General features: G+C 49.4%; 1 protein-coding gene across 1 annotated transcript in view; it reads right to left on the bottom strand.

Annotated features, from left to right (window-relative positions):
• Positions 1–1946: 1946 nt before the first annotated feature.
• The window catches only part of AR (androgen receptor), a 34199-nt gene continuing 17784 nt past the window's right edge, over positions 1947–18361 (bottom strand). The window contains exons 3-8 of the mRNA XM_030448859.1: positions 14319–14435; positions 10691–10978; positions 7295–7439; positions 6881–7011; positions 6264–6421; positions 1947–5382 (exon numbers count right to left, since the gene is read on the bottom strand). Of these exons, the coding sequence (XP_030304719.1) occupies positions 5227–5382; positions 6264–6421; positions 6881–7011; positions 7295–7439; positions 10691–10978; positions 14319–14435 (995 nt within the window). The 3' untranslated portion in view covers positions 1947–5226. The remainder of the gene's footprint in view (positions 5383–6263; positions 6422–6880; positions 7012–7294; positions 7440–10690; positions 10979–14318; positions 14436–18361) is intronic.

The raw sequence follows: 18361 nt of genomic DNA, 5'->3' as shown, positions 1-18361 counted from the left end.
GCTCCCCCTGCCCTTGGCAGCTGGCAGCAATTTTGGGTAAGGAGCAAACCCCAGAGCTGGCTGAGATTCCTGGTGTGGAGGGCACAGGAGTCACGGTGACCCCGGGGCAGAGCAGCTCAGGGAGCCCTGCAAGGGAAGGATCCGGGCTGTGCTGCTCAGCTCACAGCTCCCCACGGGGCACCTGCAGCCCCAGCACCAGAAACAGAGCAGAACAAAGCAAACCCAGCCCAGCTGCAGTGCCTGTGCCCCTTCGGCCAGAGCCCATCCTGTGCAGACACTCGGGCTCGTGTGGCTGTCACCCCAGGACTGGGTCTGTCACCCCAGGACCGGGTCTGTCAGTCACCCCAGCACGTGCTGAACCAGTGGCTCCTGAATGGGGGATGCTGGTGGCCAAGCCAAAGCATGGTGGGGGGACCCTGGGGCAGCCCTGCTGCCTGGGAATGGTGTGTGGGGGGGTGATCAGTGTTGATGAAGGGTGAGGTTTGAACAGAACACTTCATTTTTAGCTGCGACACAAGCAGGGGAGGGATCAGCTCCCTGCCACGTGGGTCAGGGTTTCTGTACTGCTAAGGGCACCTGTACAGGTACCTCTGCAGTTATACACCAGACATCACCAGCTAGAGGTGCATTGGTGAGGTTTTGTGTTTGGGGTTTTGTTTTGTTTTTTTTCCAAGCCCTTTGGTTTGTCTCACAGTGAACAAAATCTTGACCTTGTGCAGTGTTGACATCTGCGTCTTGAATTTAAAAGTGGGGCTGATTAGCAGTGGGTTTTATTGCTTGGGGGGCGTAGGTGAGTTTTTTTTAAGAGTTCCAGCAGAATGGATTTACAGCTGCTCATAAAGATACTAAAAACAACAACAAGAGGAGGAGGACACTGGCCTTTATTAGCTCCTTGCTTTGAGAAATACATTAATCAAATGAAATTCAATTTAAAAGACCCAAGAGGCATATACAAAAGGATTAGTCAATTGGTGTGTAAATGAATTAACAGTTCAGACATGATTAATAGCAAAATCTGACTGTGGAAAAACCACCTAGGAACGACCCAACATACAGCCTCGTCCACCCCAAAACCACTTACTTACTCCTGGCATCTTCAGTAGTGGAATTTGTCACACCAGATAACACTTTTCATGCACATAAAGGAAACAAAAGCCAAATGCACACATAAGGCAGTGTTCCAGCAAATGAGATCCTGCCTTTTATTATACTTGGAACACCAACAAATTTGAGGATTACAAAAAGAGCTGAACACCAAGCATGAAGGTCTGCCCCATGGCCTTCGTGAGACCCAACCATGGACTCGGTCACAAAGTGAGTATTTCCATTTCCCTTCATACCATTTGGTTGGATTTGTCTTTCTCTCTGATGCCAGAGAGGCTCCTGTGTTGGAGCAGGGAACAGCCATCTCCAGTCTGCATGGTGACATCCCCAGGGCACCCTCCTCTCCTCCGCATCGTGCTGGCCAGGGCAGTCGCTGTGCCTGCTCTGCTCCCCAGGAGGGGGGAACACCTCAGCTCTCTCTTTTCCTCAGTCAATGGTATCAGTTCCAATTAAGCAAAAAAATGAAAAAGCACAAAGTGGCAACAATCCCACCAACGCCCTTCTCTAAGAAGCAGAATTTGTCCTCAGAGGCTGTGACTTTGGGGGAATCGCTGCCTTTGCAGGGAGCAAACTGACCCAGCCCGCAGTGCTGCAACCACAATAAAACACGTGTGTGCTCCAACCCTGTCGCAGGGCTTGCAGAGGATAATTCACAATGCAGCAGCAAAGTCCCACCCATGCAGGGTAAAGGCTTTTCCCACAGCAGGTGAAGGAAGCTGGAAGCTTTGCCCTCCCCTTGCAGCCAGGCCCAGGGAAACAGCCCCAGTCCTGTGCCTGGAAGTCTCTCTGCCCACCCTGTGGGCTCCTTGTTCTTTCTCCTGCAGTGTTCACTTCATGACTTCACTCAGCAGTGATGAAAGGAGAAAATGCAGAGATGCTGCACTTTGTTTCTTTCATGAATACAGCTGTGGGAGTCCTCCCCAGGCAAAAAGGCACCAGCAATGAGCTTTTTGGCTTCTTACAAAGAAAATAAAATATATCAATATAGAGAACTCTTTTTTATTACAGAGGCATCTGAACAAACTAAACCAGCATTAAATCACCACAGAACACAGAACACCCAGCACAGAGTGCAGCTTATTACAAATCTGCTGTGGTTTGTATGTGGTGCAGAGATTCACTTTATGAATCACAAGTGCAGTTCCCCTGCCACGTCCAAAGGGAACCAGCACAAATCCCTCGGTGGTGCAGGGGGGCATGGGGGGGCTGCAGCCTGCACCCTGCTCCTCCAGACCCCTAGCCCTGCCCTCACCTGTGGGCAGGTGAGTTTCCATCCCCACAGTCCCAGCCCTGTCACTGCTGCCTGTCCCCTTCCACAGGGACATCGTGCCACAGCCTGTCCCCAGGACTGAGGCCACCAGGATGTGACAGTGCAGAAGGTGGACTCAGCCAGCTGCCCTGGTACAAGAAAGGATTTCTGTGCCTCTGAGATCTCCTTTGAAACAGCCACAAAAGTGCTACTGCTCTGTGATTCCAGGATTCTGCCCTAAGGTGCAAACACACTCTGCAGTCAGAGAGGGCAGAAACTCAGGACACTGTTGTCCCCCAGGTGCAAACACAACCCCTGTCTAACCAGAATCAGCTGCAAGAAAGCTGGAGAGGCAGATGCTGACACCAGACCCTGCCAGTGCATGCTCTATTCATATCACAACAGGATGGACCTTTGACAAATGGCAGTACCTAACCAGAAAAAAATATTAAATTAAAAGTTTCCATTAACATTGGAACATCCCAGCTCACCTCCTGGAGAACACGCAGTTGAAATCAGAAAAGAAACACTATTACAGCATTAAATAGGTAGCTTTAGCAATATAAAACAGGGCATGCCTTTATATATATATATGTATATATGTGTGTATGTGTTTATCATATATTACAGGACTGAAACATCCAGGGACAGCTGCTACATGACAGTGAAGTCTGTGAAATTCTTTTTGCTTTATTAAAGCAAAAGTAGACAAGAAAACACAGAAGAAAACACAAAGTACAAAGACCAGAACTTTGGTATATCTAAGCCTTCATTTTCCCCCAGTTCCTGCAGCAGCCCATGAAAATAAACACAGGAAGAGGCTCAAATCCCCCAGAAAATATGCACAGTTACTACTGGTTCACACATCCTTCACTCATCCCCTTAGCAGTAGCATTAAAAATCAACTCTCGAATGAAAAAGTCGTAGAAGTTCACTTAAATGCTGACGCCACAGAGCACACAAGGCGGGTGCCCAGGGCTTTGGGGTCCCTGTGAGGATGGCAGCCCAGGTCCCCCTCCCCTGGGGGTTCACCAGAGCTCCAGCACCCTCCTGGAAGCACTGGCAGTGGGAGCAGTGTCATAAGGTGAGCTGCACACCTCTGGCAGGTGACACATCAGCAGCATCCCCTCCCAGACCTCTCTGCCTTCCCACGATGCTGCCACCAGGAGTATGCAGATCCCTGTTCCGTTTGGTTTCTTCCCAGTCTCCCAGCAGGACACCTCCACTCTCAGTAACTAAAAACTACTGACACGAACTCGTGCAAGATGTAAAAGCTCTCCAGAGGAGCCGCTCAGCTCACTTGTGAACTCCCTCCTGTGGAAGAGGGAGATGAGGGCATCACAACCCGGCTGCTTATGGTGGTCTTCTGCTTAACAGCCAGGAAGTGCTGAAGAGGAAGGAATGCACCAGCAGGACTCTTTCACTGGTTCGTTTGAAAATTCCAGATCACACCAACACGTAAAATACTTGCAGCCCTCTAAAACAGGAAAAGCTACTGAGAGCCCCGTCCTGTCGGGTGTGGTCAGGAAGGTCACCTACAGATTCTGCTGCCTCCTGCATGGGGGGGTTTCAGGAGGAAGAGCTCAGACCTCAGGCTGCCAAATGAAGAAGTCACCCACACCTCCAGACTCACCAGCCCAGCCTGGCTGCTGGGGACAGGCACCAGGGCACAAGGGACACGTGAGGGACCATCTGTGAGGTGATGTGAGAGGCAGTGCACAATGGTCAGTGTCCCCCACTCCCGAGTGCAATCAAGCACTGCAATTAGCAAGAGCCATGCACACCACTCCAAAGGCAGAGAATCTCCTCAGTGTTTCCCCTGCAGCCCCCCAGAGCACCGTGGTGGCCCCAGCTGCCAAGGGACAGCAGGAACAGGACCCTTGCAGGTCCCAGCCCCGATGCTCTGCTCCCAGCACACTTGGCTGCAGGCATCAGAAAAAAATAATTAGGATAAATGAAAAATAAGTAGCATAGCTGGAAACCCAGGGTCTGGGAACAGACAGGGAGAGCAGAGCTGGCAAGGGGCTGGAGGGCAGGCACTTGTGGAGGTGGGATGGGCTGGGTGGGAGCTGGGAACAGATGGGTGGGAGGAGCAGCAGCTGCCAAGGATGGAAATGTGATTGCCGAGTGCCCAGGGACAGACCCAGATCCAGCTTCACCATCTGCAGGAAAAATATCCCAGGTGGGAAAGAGTAGGGATCCACCCCAAAAGTCACCTTCCCCTCCATCCCTTTGCTGACACCCTGTGAGTAGCTCCAGGGCACTGGTGGCCACCACGTCCTGTCCTCAACAGACCCCACAGCTCTCTGACCCAGCAGCAGGTCCCGAGAGTCCTCCAGGCTGCAGATCCACCTCATCCCCCTACTCTTCTCTCTTTCTCTGATGCAATATCTTAACTCATCTGCTTTCCAGCACCACAATGCAAATAAAAAGTCCCAGAGGAGCCTGGTAAAGTAACCCACACCCAAACTTATAGATTCAACCTGCTTCTTGTCTTGTTCTGTTCTTAAAACACACCCAAGCCCAACAGCTGCTGGCACTCCTCCTGATCTCCCATGGTCCTGGGCCAGTCAGAAGTCACTGAGGAAAACACATAAACGAGAGAGCATTGGCACAGTGCCACTGCCACTGTCCTCTGTCCCAGCACAGTGAGCCAGATCCGGGAGAAGCCATGGCTGGTAGTTCAGCTCAGAGGTACCTCAGGAAAAATAGAAATCTCAGGAATCCCAGCAGGTATGTTACTGTCCGTCTCCTTGGCACACCACGTCTGTGGAGGGATTCCCCAAGGCACTGCAGAACAACAGTAGTGCAGAAATAACAGGCAGGAGATGGCTGAAATGGGGGTGGCAGCACTGGGAGGCCCCTCTGGAAGATCACTGTGCGTGGAAGTAGATAGGCTTGACTTTTCCAGACAGGATCTTGGGAACCTGCACAGAGATGATCTCAGCCATCATTTCAGGGTAGTCCACACTCACCATATGTGCCTTAATTAAAAGGTCAAATGTAAACTGATGCAGATCCTTGGCAATCTGAGAAAGGAAGAAAGTTGATTGAGTGACAAGACCCTGGCCACCAATGTCCCTGGGGAGCCAGCATGAGCAGGCACAGCAGGTCAGGGCTGGACCATGCTGTGATGGGACCTGCTTGGCTCTCCAGCCACCACCCTGCCCACGCTACAGATGGCTGGTATGTGTCCCAAGGAGACCAGGGAACCACCCAGCCTGCCAGCATGCAGTGTGTCTTGCCATGGCCCTTCACACTCAGACACTACTGAGCCCCAGAAAAAAATGGGATGTAAGAAGATGGCACTTGCTTACTCCTACAGAAACTTGTCTTATTGTGTCCTGATGCTGTCTTCACATATTAAAAATTACTTTTTGCTTGTAGAGGCACAGAGCTGAGCCCCAGGCAAGGGGAAAGGTCTAGCTGCACATTTCACCAGTACAACTTTAAGTCACAAATAGAGAAATTTGGTTTCACTGCTGTAATCAGAGAGGATTCACTGGGGGCACTGAGATTTTGAGCTGTTTTGCTAGGTTGATGGTGGAATAGGATCATCAACAGATGATCCTGGGCCAAAATAGGACACCCACAAACCTCTGCCTCCATAGAGTTACTGTCTGACTGTCCTCTGCCACTTCATCTGAAACTCTCCCTGCAAAGGTGTGCCAAGACCTAAACCACAAACTGCAAGGACTCACAGAATCATTGACCAGCCCTGGATGGAAATAACCTTGAAAGATCAGCTAATCCAACCTTCCTTGGGCAAGGGAGCCTGGACAAGGCTGCCTAATGCCCGTCTTGGAAAGCTCCAGGGATGGGAACCTCCCTGTGCCAGGGAACACACTGCAAAAAGGTTCTTATATTGTTTCTTATGTGTTTAGCTAGACATTTTACTGTCCTCCCTTACAGGATGCACAGAGTCCAGGACTTTGGTGAGCTGGTAAAATCGCCGAGAGCAGGAGGTGGGGTTCTTCCTCTTGCAGGCGATGATGCGGTCAAGTTCCTTAATGTAATTCATCCGGAGTTCATCAAAGAGCTTCTGGTTCTTCAGACCATCCACTGGAACTGGATGGGACATGGGAAGGAAGCAGGAACTGAGTTGCCCAGAGAATACAAGAGCAAGAGGAAGTTCTGCAGAAGGGTCAGTGCAGACCCATGAAGAAACATCTGCTCACAAGCTCTGCTTCCCTTGTGGCCCTCACCCTGACCACCCTGGTGGCCTCACTCCTGCCAGCCCAAGGCTCCTGGCTCAGAGAGCTGCAGAGCTGCTGTCCTGCCCAGCAGCAGAGTGGGGAGACTGAGGAGCAACCTCCTGCATGGGAGGGAGGAACACTGCACAGTGCAGAGCTGGGCTGGGCTAGCTGTGGGGGATGGCTGGTGGCCCTCACATTTGGCAATTCATTGTCCCTGAGCAGCTCAGGATGGAACAGAGAGAACATTCCAAGCCCCAGCTCGGGAAGTGTGAGCACAGAGGGGCACAAAGTGTGGCAGTAGGAGCTCTGGGGGAAAGGTGTGAGTACTCACTAATGCTGAAGAAGAGCAGAGCCTTCATACAGAGGAACTCCTGGGGTGTGATCTGGAGCCACCCAAATTCCTGGGAGAGGTGCCTCATCCTGAGGCACTGGCTGTACATCCTGGACTTGTGCATGCGGTACCTGTGGGGAGAGACGTGTGGCAGGGGACAGGAGGGGACAGGAGGGGATATCAGGGCTCGAGTGCTGTGCAGGACACGCTCTGCCCGGATCAGCCACCCCTGGCATGCAGCTGAGGAACCTTTCCCAAATGCCTTTCCCAAATGTGTGCATTTTGTTGGGACAGGGATGACCACCAGGGATGGGTGGGGTGGACAGGAAAGCAAATGCCTTGTCTTGTTCTCATTTCTCACCCAGGCAGGCCCAGACAAAGCACAGGATTAGATGGCTGTTGTTTCATACTTACTCATTAAAGACCAGGTCTGGAGCAAAGTAAAGCATCCTGGAGTTGACGTTGGTGAAAGATCTCCAACCCATGGCAAAAACCATGAGCCCCATCCAGGAGTACTGAATTATGGACATCTGGTCATCCACATGCAGGTTGCGAAATCCTATTAAAAAATGAGAAGGGAATGGTAAAAAATTACTGTTGGCTTCTTGCAGTGGCCAGGACTGTTTTCCTGCAGACTCCAGCTCTCCTACAGCATTCCTGTTAGGGCAAGGTGGTCCACAGCCCAACCACTGCTCACCCCAGGACACACAGACACATCCAGAGGACACAAGGACAGTGTCAGTGGGCTGGTGTTCCTACCCTGACAGGCAGCCAGGAACAGCCAAAGCTCGAAACCACAGCTGGAAGGGGAGAAAAGGATATTCAGACACAGGGAGGGGAGACAAAGAAACCCACAGCAGCAAAGTGTTTTAAAGGAAGGCAGTGAGAAAGTGGTAATAAATAACATCGTCCCCCAAAGATCTTTATGAGGAGTATTTAAAGGCTTTGCAAAACCCAATGAGTGAACAAACACCAATCTGCAACAGACTGACAAAAAAATACAGCAGGATGAGATCTGGTGGCTTCCCAAAGTCCTGCAGGATTTCACGTGGCAGGTCCAGGTGCCCCAGCCCTGGTTTCTGGCACTTGGTCTCAGACACCCAGAGCCACAGAGTGTCCCTGGGCCATCTGCTCTGCCATCACCTCCCAGCCCCTCTGCCAAAACGCTGGCAGTAACCATGTCAGACAGTGTGCCAGTGAGCACAGCAAAGAGCAGAGGAGGATTTGTTTGCCTTGCTCTGCTGACAGGAATAAATCAGCTGGAGGGAGCAGGAGCCCAGCAGCAATACAATTACCCAGCTCACGTTCTGCAGGCACCCAGGCAGAAACAAACCCTCATTAACCAACCACCCCCCCTGGTGTAATTCTGGCACTCGAAAAAACAAGCCAAAAAGCTTCCATTATGTTCAACTCATTAAGACTTCACCAAAATTAAGTAAATGGATTCTAATGTAAGTAACTCATCACCAGGCTAACAAACTGCTTGGGTTTCTCTGTCCAATACACAACGCGTTTATTTAACAACTATGAAAATAAATACAGAAACTTCTGCTGAACTGCAAGCCAAACAAAAATTTTAATTAAATTCAAATCAAATCAGTATTCCCAGATGGTGCCTCACAGTTAAACCCAGCCATGTTTACAGCACAGATACAAACACCACCTCCAACTCTGCAGTTTTTTCCAGACACTCGTAAACAGTCAAATGCAATCTGGTTTCAAGAAAATCCTATGCTACCTCAACCAAATACTGAAGCAGTTCTGACATCCTCAGTGCATAATTATAACCCATTGAGTGTCTGCCTCTTGCTTGGGAAGCTGTCAAATGAGCACAAGCCCTGCTCTACTGCTGACTGAACTTGCTTTGCCTTTACACATTTTCCTTTCAGCTCGTGTGTCTCTGGATTAAAAAAATTCAGCTTATGAACAAGTGTTGTCCATGGACCCAGAGGAGGTGATGTCCCTGTGGGGATCTCCTGGCAGCCAGAGGGAAATATTTTACCAGCATGTGGGCACAGACAAGGGTTTTGGTGTGCTTGTTCATTACCTGGTAATTATGTTCACTTAAAAATATATATATATATTTCTGCAATGTTTATCAGTGTTTGAGGAAAGGTGTTTGAACACAACAGTTTTGTTGTTATAGGATTGAAAGCTGGGTCTCTGCTTTTGGCCACAAAAACAAGTTCTAGAAACACAGTGGCCGAGTTCCCTGAAAAGGAATCACTGCTTCCAGTTTCTGAGCAAAAATGCCTTGAAACAAAACCAATTTTCAGCAGCCAGATGCACGTAATTTCCTGGAAACCTCCCTGCTCCAGGCATCTTAGATCATGTATGGCCAGAATCACTGTAAAAGGGAATAAACACAAACCCAATGCCACAACATACTGTTAAATTTTTTGTATCAGCGCAGTCTGAAAGAAATCACAGCAAAGGTAAAATTAGATTTACTTATGACTTGACAAAGGTTCACACAGAACCTTTTTTCTGGTGAATAATGATAAAGAAGCATAGCTTTGAAAAAAATACACTTCATCTTCTCTCTTGATGCACTGTTGTGCCAGAATGGTATCTTCCTAAGAGATAAAGCAGTTCGACACCTCCTGTGTTACCATAAAGTCACATTTCTAAGATAAACAAACACACAGTTTTTATCTGGGAATGTTATTGTCCAGAGAATGGAAAAAAGTACCCAATTGATTGTGTCCTTTCAGCTAAAGGGTGAGTTAGACACATCGTGAGGCAGCAGAGCTGAAAGAGAAGAGCTGTGCTGACACGTGGGGCTGTTCCCATTGCCCTCCACACAAACGGTGTCATTAAGCAGCCTCCAGCTTCCCAACAGACCCTGTAGAGATCTTTCTGTTTGAAAAAAAAAAACCAACTGCATCCCACTGGTTAAATGGCATAATCTTTGTTTCCTTTCCTTCTACCCCCGCCTGCACACTCCTGTGTTGCCCCAAGCCCAACAAGCTGCCCAGCCAACCTGCTGACCTGGGAACTGGAAGCATCTCTGCTTTATTAACCAAAATATAATTGAAATAGATTATAAATAGCAAACTACCTCTACCTGTGGAGCAGGACTCTGCACAGGATCCTGACACAGGCTGTGCCTGTCCCTCACGCAGCTCCTGGGGAGCCAACAGGGATGAGACCCCCCAGGACAGAGCCAGGGGCTGCACAGCCACCCCTGCAGCACCAGGGGAGCCACAGCCCTGCCACAGTTCATCCCTTGCCTGGGAAATAGCAGGAAAACCACTGCCAGCAGAGCTGTGGTCATTACTGCTGAACCCTGGTGCTGGCACATGCCAGGGATTGCTGGAAAACAAACTGGGTTTGCCACTGGCAGGGGGACAGGGATGCTCCTGAAAGCAGCAGCCCTTTAGGCATGAGAGGACTGTCACTAATTTTGTCCAGATGCTGTCAGCAGGAGGGCGATCAAGTGCAGGGCAGGAGAGTGAGAGCCTGTGCTGAGGGAGGGCTCAGGATGAGCCATGTTTCTCCCACCCACACTGCCCCTGTTACAGCCCCAGCCCTGGCAGGTTTGAAGGATGGTGACTCCCTGTACTTTTTGGAAGAAACCCTGATGTCTGAAGCAGATAAGGCAGAAGAGAAAGCATGATGTGTCCATAGATTCACAGGCAAGGTGAACCTTTCCTGAGTCCAGAATACAAGAACTGGACTGGGCTGCCCTACTCAGGCTGACACCCCTTTGGACACCTCCCAGGGGGCTGCCGAGTTCCAGGGAATCACAAATGTCCAACTACATTTCATCACCTGCTCGGTTTGGGATTTGTTAAGTTGCTTCCTCACCTGGCAAGGCCTTTGCCCACTTGACCACGTAGACCAGCTGCCTCTCCCCAAGTTCATTGAGGCTGCTCAGCAGGTTGGAGAAGGAGTCTGGCTGGCTGTTGTCATGGCCAGCACACACCACGCCAGGCTCTATGGCCTCCAGGACATTGAGGAAGATGGGCTGACACTCATACCCATCAATCCGTGTCATCACCAGCTTGGGAGCATGCTCCTCAACGGGGCTGGATGAACAGGCTGCATCCACATCATCTGGTGTCTTCAGGTTGCCCAGCTTCTTCAGCTTGCGGGCTGTGGAAATGACACGTTTCAGTGTGAGCTTAAAAATAAATTAAAAATCTTGAGGCTTCTTGGCCTCCAATTCCATCGCTTATATTTAGGAGGAAAGGGAAAGAGATGCCAGCAGCAGCTGGTCCTGCAGTGACCACCACCCAAAGGGTGCCCCAGAGTCCCAGAACCCCCCCTAAGGACAAAAGGGAGCACAGGCTGCACAAGAAAATCCATTTGCTCATTAATTTTACGTAGAAAAATCCAAGCACCTTTTACATCCTCAGTCTCACATTAATTCCTGCTCAGAAAGGGAGAGGAAGAACTGGCTCTTGGTTACAGATGCTCCTCTGGCAGCAAGGTACACCAGGAGCTGTGTGACCAGGAATCAGACTTCAGCACCCTGTGAGAGTCAGTGCCCACCTAACCTGGCACCTACATGACAATGCTCAGCACAGGCTGCAGGTGGGAACAGCTTCCATCCCGTCCTGACTTCAAAAACCCTAATTACTCAGAGAAAAAAAGCTGATCATTTAATTCAAGTGCAGAATATAACATCAAACCATTTGTCCTTGGGGCTTTGGCTCTGTCATTACATGATACTTATCTCAAATTTCCTTTCAGCCCTAATTAGAAAAATAAGCAGCAAAACATAAAAATGTCAAGTTAAAGTGCAGCTTTGTAAATTAATTCAAAATGCTGATCTGCAAGTAGTGTACTTTGGATGATCTACCATAGGGGCAATTAATGCAGGCTGTTCTGTAAAGGAGGAGGGGAAAAGAGTTCTAAAAATAAGAGAGAAACAGGAAAACAGGGCTGCAGAGCAGGGAGAAAACCTTCAGCCAAGGCTGGCTGTGGGTTCAGAGGGGACCACCCAGACCCCTCTCCCCCAGGGACCCACCCTGGGTGTTGCTCTTGGCCCACCAGGTCCTGTGCATAAAAGGAGCCAACCTCACACTGTATAGAACACACACATGCCTTGCTTTAGATGTTAATTTTTTCTTCTTAAACTTGAACAATCCAGTACAAAAAGATAACGAGTGACGTAAGAGGAGAGCAAGCAACCAACTCTGCTGCCTCCGAGACTGCAGCCAATTTAGTTGATAATTTTAATAGCCCTGGCATAGCAAACATGTTTAAGAGATCTGAGTCAGTCTGGCCCACATGAATTAAAAAAAAAAACAATATAAAATCAGACAGTACTGCTGAATGATTTAAAATCACCTAGGCGATAAATCCCAAATTAATTATAGATGCTGAAACAACATCAGGTTTCGTTTCTTAAGAGGATTATTGCTTTGCTGCTGAATGTCTACCTTCATTCCAAAAAGAAAATTAACCATATCTTCTAAAAAAAGCCTGTGTGGCACTGCATGGGTGAGAAAACAGTAAGGAACATCAAGGCCTGGTAATAAGCTCAGTCTATGAAAGCAAAATACATTTCACTGTAAGTGGATACATGGACCAACTGAAGAGATGAGTCCTGCTCAAGGACCATCAAACTCCATCCTGGGCAGCTTGAACTTGCACCAAAAGCTGATGGGCAAACAGAACAGAGGCCAGAGCTGGCAGGATGGCACTGACAGAACCCTGTGCCATGGGAAGGTGGAAAACACCATCCCACAGAGCACCAGAGCCCTGCCTTAGGCACGGACACTGCTGACACGGGGAAGCTCCCCCCCTGTGTAAGGGAGGGGTTGGCAAACCGCAGACACTATAAGAATACTGGAGCAGAAAGGGCACACCTAGGAGCAAGGAAGTGCAGAATTAGACCCAGGTGGCCATGCAGAAGGTTAAAGAGCTATTGTCACAGCCAGCAAGCACCCACTGTGGGGACACAAAGTCAATAAAAGCAGGATTTTCAATCTAACAAGCAAAGCAGTCATAAAGATCCAGTTGCTAGGAATCAAGGACAGACAAGATGAAAAATCAGGCAGATGGAACACAAACACTGAACACAATCAACATCTGCAACTGCATGGCAGAAGTGGTCTGGATTTCCACTGCTGGAAACACTCACAGCGATCTCAAACGCTTTTATAATGCATGAGCTCTGTTCAACCACAGCACCTGGAGCTGAACCAGGACTCACACAGGTGCATTACAGCTGCAGTGGTTTTCTAGCCCTGCCATAAATGAAATGAACTGAATTTGGGAGGTTTTTCCCCAGGACAGGACCCACACAGAGTGCAGTCACCAGGCTGGAGGTGCCCAGCACACCCACAGCAGGCTCTGGGCTGGCAGGAGGAGCTGGTGCTGTGGAGAGGCAGGACAGGGCACCAGCAGAACCCAGCACACAAACTGGCATTATCTTTCTCTGATTTTTTTTTTTTAATATATTTTATTTTTCTTTTCCTTCTCTTTGGCTTTACAGCGTTGATGGGGCAAGAAGATTTTGTTTAATGGATTTCAGCTTGCAGGTCAGAGTGATCTCAATCGATAATGAAGTGCTTCGACGTGCTGCCATTCTGTGCCAAAGCAGAGTCCTAAATAAGGTATTCACTGTGCCACCTCCTCCTCCCATTAAACACCCTGAGAGCTGCAGGTCTGCTGGTCACAGGCAGCTCTATTAGACCCTAAGAAGTGACTGGTAATTAGCAGGCAGCTAAAAACAACTGCTGGGAGCTTGGAAACTCTTTCAAATGCTCTGCCTCTCTACTGTGGGAGAAATAACTGTAGATAAATTCATAGCATGCAAGTTTTTAACAATTGCCTTTAAACCGACATTCAAAACAAATGTAAAACAGACCAGGCAGAACAGGTCAGGATGACCCAAAGGGCTTAAGAAAAAGAAAAAAAAAAGGTGGGAGGGGGCTATTAGAATTAGCATTACTTTTGTCAGTGTGTCCTGCAGAAGGAGCTTACACTGATGTATGTCTTCTCTTACTTGTGGAAACTGCACCAGAAAACAGCACTGCAGATGGAGAGCATGCATGGTTTGGGTGGCATTCCCAAACTCTCCTGCTGGCTGTGGGTTTGGTTCCTCACCCCCATCCCACAGCTCTTCCTTATGAAGAAAAATATCCTCTCCTGCCTAGGCAAAACCATCTCAAACTTGGAGTGCTCTGTTTTCAGGGGCTTTGCTTAAGGTGAGAATCCAGCTTACCCAGTTGTATGCATATTTTTCAGATTAATGAGGTTTTGAATTAAGGAGAGGAATTTCCTGAAACTCAAAACATTCAATGAAATTCACTCTTCTGGTATTAGAATCCTGCAAATGTTTCCGACAGCTCATTCAGCCTCCATCAGCCTCATTTTTTCAGACATTTTCTGACTAATTGGTGCCAAGTACATTTGTTATCTGCAGGATTAGCCCGGCTGCCCCATCCCTCGCATGGACCCAAGGGATGGTATCAGACAGTACCTCCAAGGGTCATCCCAGCCTCATAGCACTTCCGCAGGCGGCAGGAGGGGCAGTTTTTCCTTCTGAACTTGTCAATGGTGCAGTCATTCCTGCTGGCACACAGGTATTTCTGTTTCCCTGCAAACATCAGAGGGAACGGCAGGTGGGTACCAAGCAGATCACGTCAGTGATGGTTTCCATGCTCACCCTCAGCAGAAAATTTAAGTTGGAAAGACATTTCTTGATCCTCCTGCCACCACACTTACCAACAGTTTGCTAAATGCAGTCCCCAGATTTCCCTCTACAACCATGATCCACTTTACAGCACTTTTGGGGGCTGAATTATTTTTGTGTGCTGCGTTTGGTGTGGGCAGCTCACAGACACTGGGGTGTGGGTGGGTTCTGCCACCGTGGGTCTCTGGCACCAGCCACCCAGTCCCCTGGGCTGCACCCACAGCCAGGAGGGAACTGGGACTGGTGAGTCCCCCTGCAGAGGACACAGCAGCAGGGAGGGTTAGGGGGGCTGGCAGAAAACTCAGAAGTTACTTACTGTCAGGCTGACAGGTATTTTAGACTCATTTTTCCACTTGGGCTTGAGAGCAGCCCTTAGAACTCCCAGTTACAGCTCTTTTTTCACTGCCTCATCTGCTAGACATGCCAAGAACGAGCTTTCTGTCCTGACTCCTCATTTGTTTTCTTGTCAAGTCTGAACATGTTTAGTGGATCAGGGTTTATCTGATGTTCTTCACACTGTTCCAAACTAAACCAAGTCTCCATAAACAACCGAGCTGTGCATCTCAGACTCTGCACCAGGAGCCTACATGAGGAACCAGGCTATAGGCAGCTGAACCTTTACTTACCATCCTTGCAACGTTCTTGCTTTCTATATCCTCTTAGGAATAGCCCTTTGGAGTTCTCAGAGGTTCATTAAAAGGATGAAATTGAATCTAATGCTTAATGTACCAGTTAGGACAAGAAACATGCTGATTTTGGTGTACTGATTTAACACCTCCCCACCTCTCACACACACATCCACAACCCCTGAAGGTGTTAGAATGAGAAGCAGCATGTGCAAGGCTACACCAGAGGACTGCAAAACACCACGGGTTCCAAAGTCTTAGAGTGGTCCCCATTAAAAGCTGATCATGGCACCACCCCCAGCACCTTGGCTGGAGACATAATGGGGTGAGAGTGCCTCCCCTGCAGCACACCACACCTCGCTGAACCCTTTTAACACCATTCCCACCAGCACCTCTTCACACCTCTTCCCCTTGCTCATTACCAGTGTCAAGGGCACTTCACAACCCTCAGACACCAAACCCCAGAGAACACAAGCACCATCCTGCCTTTCAGCAGTTCACTGCGGAGGGTGAGTGATAAACAACTTCAGCTGAAACTGGGTTACCTGGGAGTTATTTTTGTGCTATGGGAAAGGAGCAGAGAGGCCACACTCCCTCCACTTGACCTCTTTACATGCAGACACCACAGGCACATGGACACCCGACCTCCTCAGCCTGGGATCCTGATCTCCTTGCTCCTGTCTCCTGACAATGCCTGGCCTTGGGAATTGGGATGGCTCCAGAGCCCATCAAAACCCTCCTGAGTGTAAACCTGCTGGGACACCAGAACAGATCCAGCCCATAGGATCCAGTGGGTCCCTGGCCGTGGGGCTGCTGTAAGCAGGGCTGTCCCGGGAGCAGAGCAGAGCCCTCCCGCCTGCCCATCAGCTCCAGCTCCAGCCCTATCTCACCTCTCTAGTCTAAACTACAGCATTTTTGCAACAATAACAGCTCAACATCTTAAAAAAGCTCAATCCTCTCCTGAGAACAGCCTCAGTAGGGGAAGGCAGCACAGTCCCTGCCCCAGCCCCAAGGACGCTGTGGGTCGGGCACGGCTCTAACTACATCCCCTGCCAAGAGAACAGCCCCCTGCCCACCCCCTTCCCTCCCCAGGCTCCAGATGGGGTCCCAGCACCCAGGCCTGTCCCCCACCCTGCTCTGTCCCCATGGCAATGGAGATCTGGGAGAGGAGTTCAAGCCTGGCCCAAAGAGGCAACTGAGCTGTCCCCCCCCAGCAGCACCCAGCTGGGAAGGGATCCGGGGGGATCCATCCCCCCAGAACACTGCACACAGAATGGGCTCATTAGAGGAGTCTCTACAACATCAACTCCTGCCCGTGGGCTCGGGTGAGTGCAAGACCTTAAGTTGCAGTCAACACCTCATCCACAGTCATGGTACAGTGATTCTGCTGAAATGGTGAGGGCCTGCTTCCTGGTACACAAAATAAACATTGTGGAGCAGGAACCCACGTTCTGCTCACCACACATGCCCAGCCTAGCACTGTTTATTTTAAGCCATTAATATGGAAACAAACGGCCATGCAACAGATACCCATGAGCCTACTTCTGCTCAGCGTGGGAATAAGCAGCTTGCTCAGCTTGCTCTAACTCCTAAGAACAGAGAAATTGCTCTTTTAATTACTGGAGAAAACTATTTCCCTTGTCATCACCATCACCAGCTGTGGATGTGGTTTGTGAAACTAATCCGTGACCTGAGGAAGGAACCATCCCCTGTCACTGTCCCAGTGAAGCCACCCATCCTGCCCTGCCCACCCTCACCTCCCCAATGGCCACGATGCTCATCAGGGACCCCCACACTGCTGGACCAGGCACCTCTGGTCCCACCACTGGGACCCCCCAGGCTCAGGCTCCCTCCAGTGCCCCCTCAGCCAGGCAGAAAGACACTTCTGCCACCCCCAGCTCCTTCTACTCCTCACCTGCAATGAGTGCCTGGGTAAGAGCAGTTCTACAGTCTCAAATACAGATTTATGTTCAAAGATTAGTTGCTCAATCCAGAGAAGTTTTTTAACCCAAGAGCCTGTTGCCACATGAATTATTGTGCCCACAAGAGCTTCTCTCCCAGAAAGTAATCTGTGCAAATGTCTGGAGTAAGATTTACAGTTATGAATGTGAAAGCCTGGTAAAGGCACTTTGGAAGAGAACTACATCCTTGTATTTCAATGCATAAAGTGAATTATAACAGGTGGGGTATAAGGCCAACACAGGGTATCTGGTTCTGTTCTGTAAAAACCCTGGTCACTGTCACTGGCTGTGCTGAGAGCTGGGCCTGGGCTTGGTTCTGGGACAGCCCTGAAGTTCCCACTTCAGAAATAATTTTAACCTAAGAGGGTGCAAATATGAAGCTCTTGGGAACCAATGCTAAGGCACTGTTGAAAAACTATCTTTGCAAAGTAATTTTCTTAAAAGTCACCTGTATGTACCAAAAGACTAAAGAAAGCAAAAGGTCAGGAGGAGGGCCTGAGCTTTCAAGGGTCTTGGTATTCAACCTTCTGCTTTTGCCACTGATTTTTAAGGCAAATAACACACCAAGGGTAGTGAGAAACTCAACACTGCAACAGGAGCATCGTGGTGCTACAACAGCACAGAAGTCTTCTGCAGTTCCAGGTCAGCCAGGGGAAGGAGAAGAACTTTAACACACAGTAATGGTCTTTATGAACAGTTCACTGTAATGCGTTGTCATCTTGAAAACCAGCAAGAAACTGCTGAGTAGGCCTGGAGATATTTCTCTGATTCAAGGCTAATCCTCAGCAGGTCAGGATGTAGAACAACAATTCATATGGAGAGTGACTGATGGGAAGGGAACAGACTGCACAGCAGTCAGGCTCGTAGCCCGCCAGGAAATTTGCCAAATGCTGCATTACTTTTTCATTTAGCTTTCTGCTACTTAAAGGCACTCTCAGCAGAAACACAGCCTGAGGTACCCCAGTCTTGTGCTGCCAGGAACACCACACAGAGTGTGGGAGCTCAGAGCTGGCTGACACAGCCAGCAGAGCTCGTGCAGTCTTGGAGGGATGAGGAAGGTTCTACCACCTCTCAGGGGTGGATGCAGGGAACACGAAGGTGACTCTCTTCCTGGATGGGACAACAGGAACCCCTGGACTGCCAATTCCTTGGTATGTGTGTTGTGTTTAACGCATTTTTCTGTCTTGGGGACAAGTGTGATATCATAACCCTAAAGTCTTCAAGTCATCTGAGCCACTCTGAC

Source organism: Calypte anna, chromosome 4, assembly GCF_003957555.1.
Source record: "Calypte anna isolate BGI_N300 chromosome 4, bCalAnn1_v1.p, whole genome shotgun sequence".
Taxonomy (NCBI): Eukaryota; Metazoa; Chordata; class Aves; order Apodiformes; family Trochilidae; genus Calypte; species Calypte anna.
This window is presented reverse-complemented; position numbering and strand designations above follow the sequence as displayed.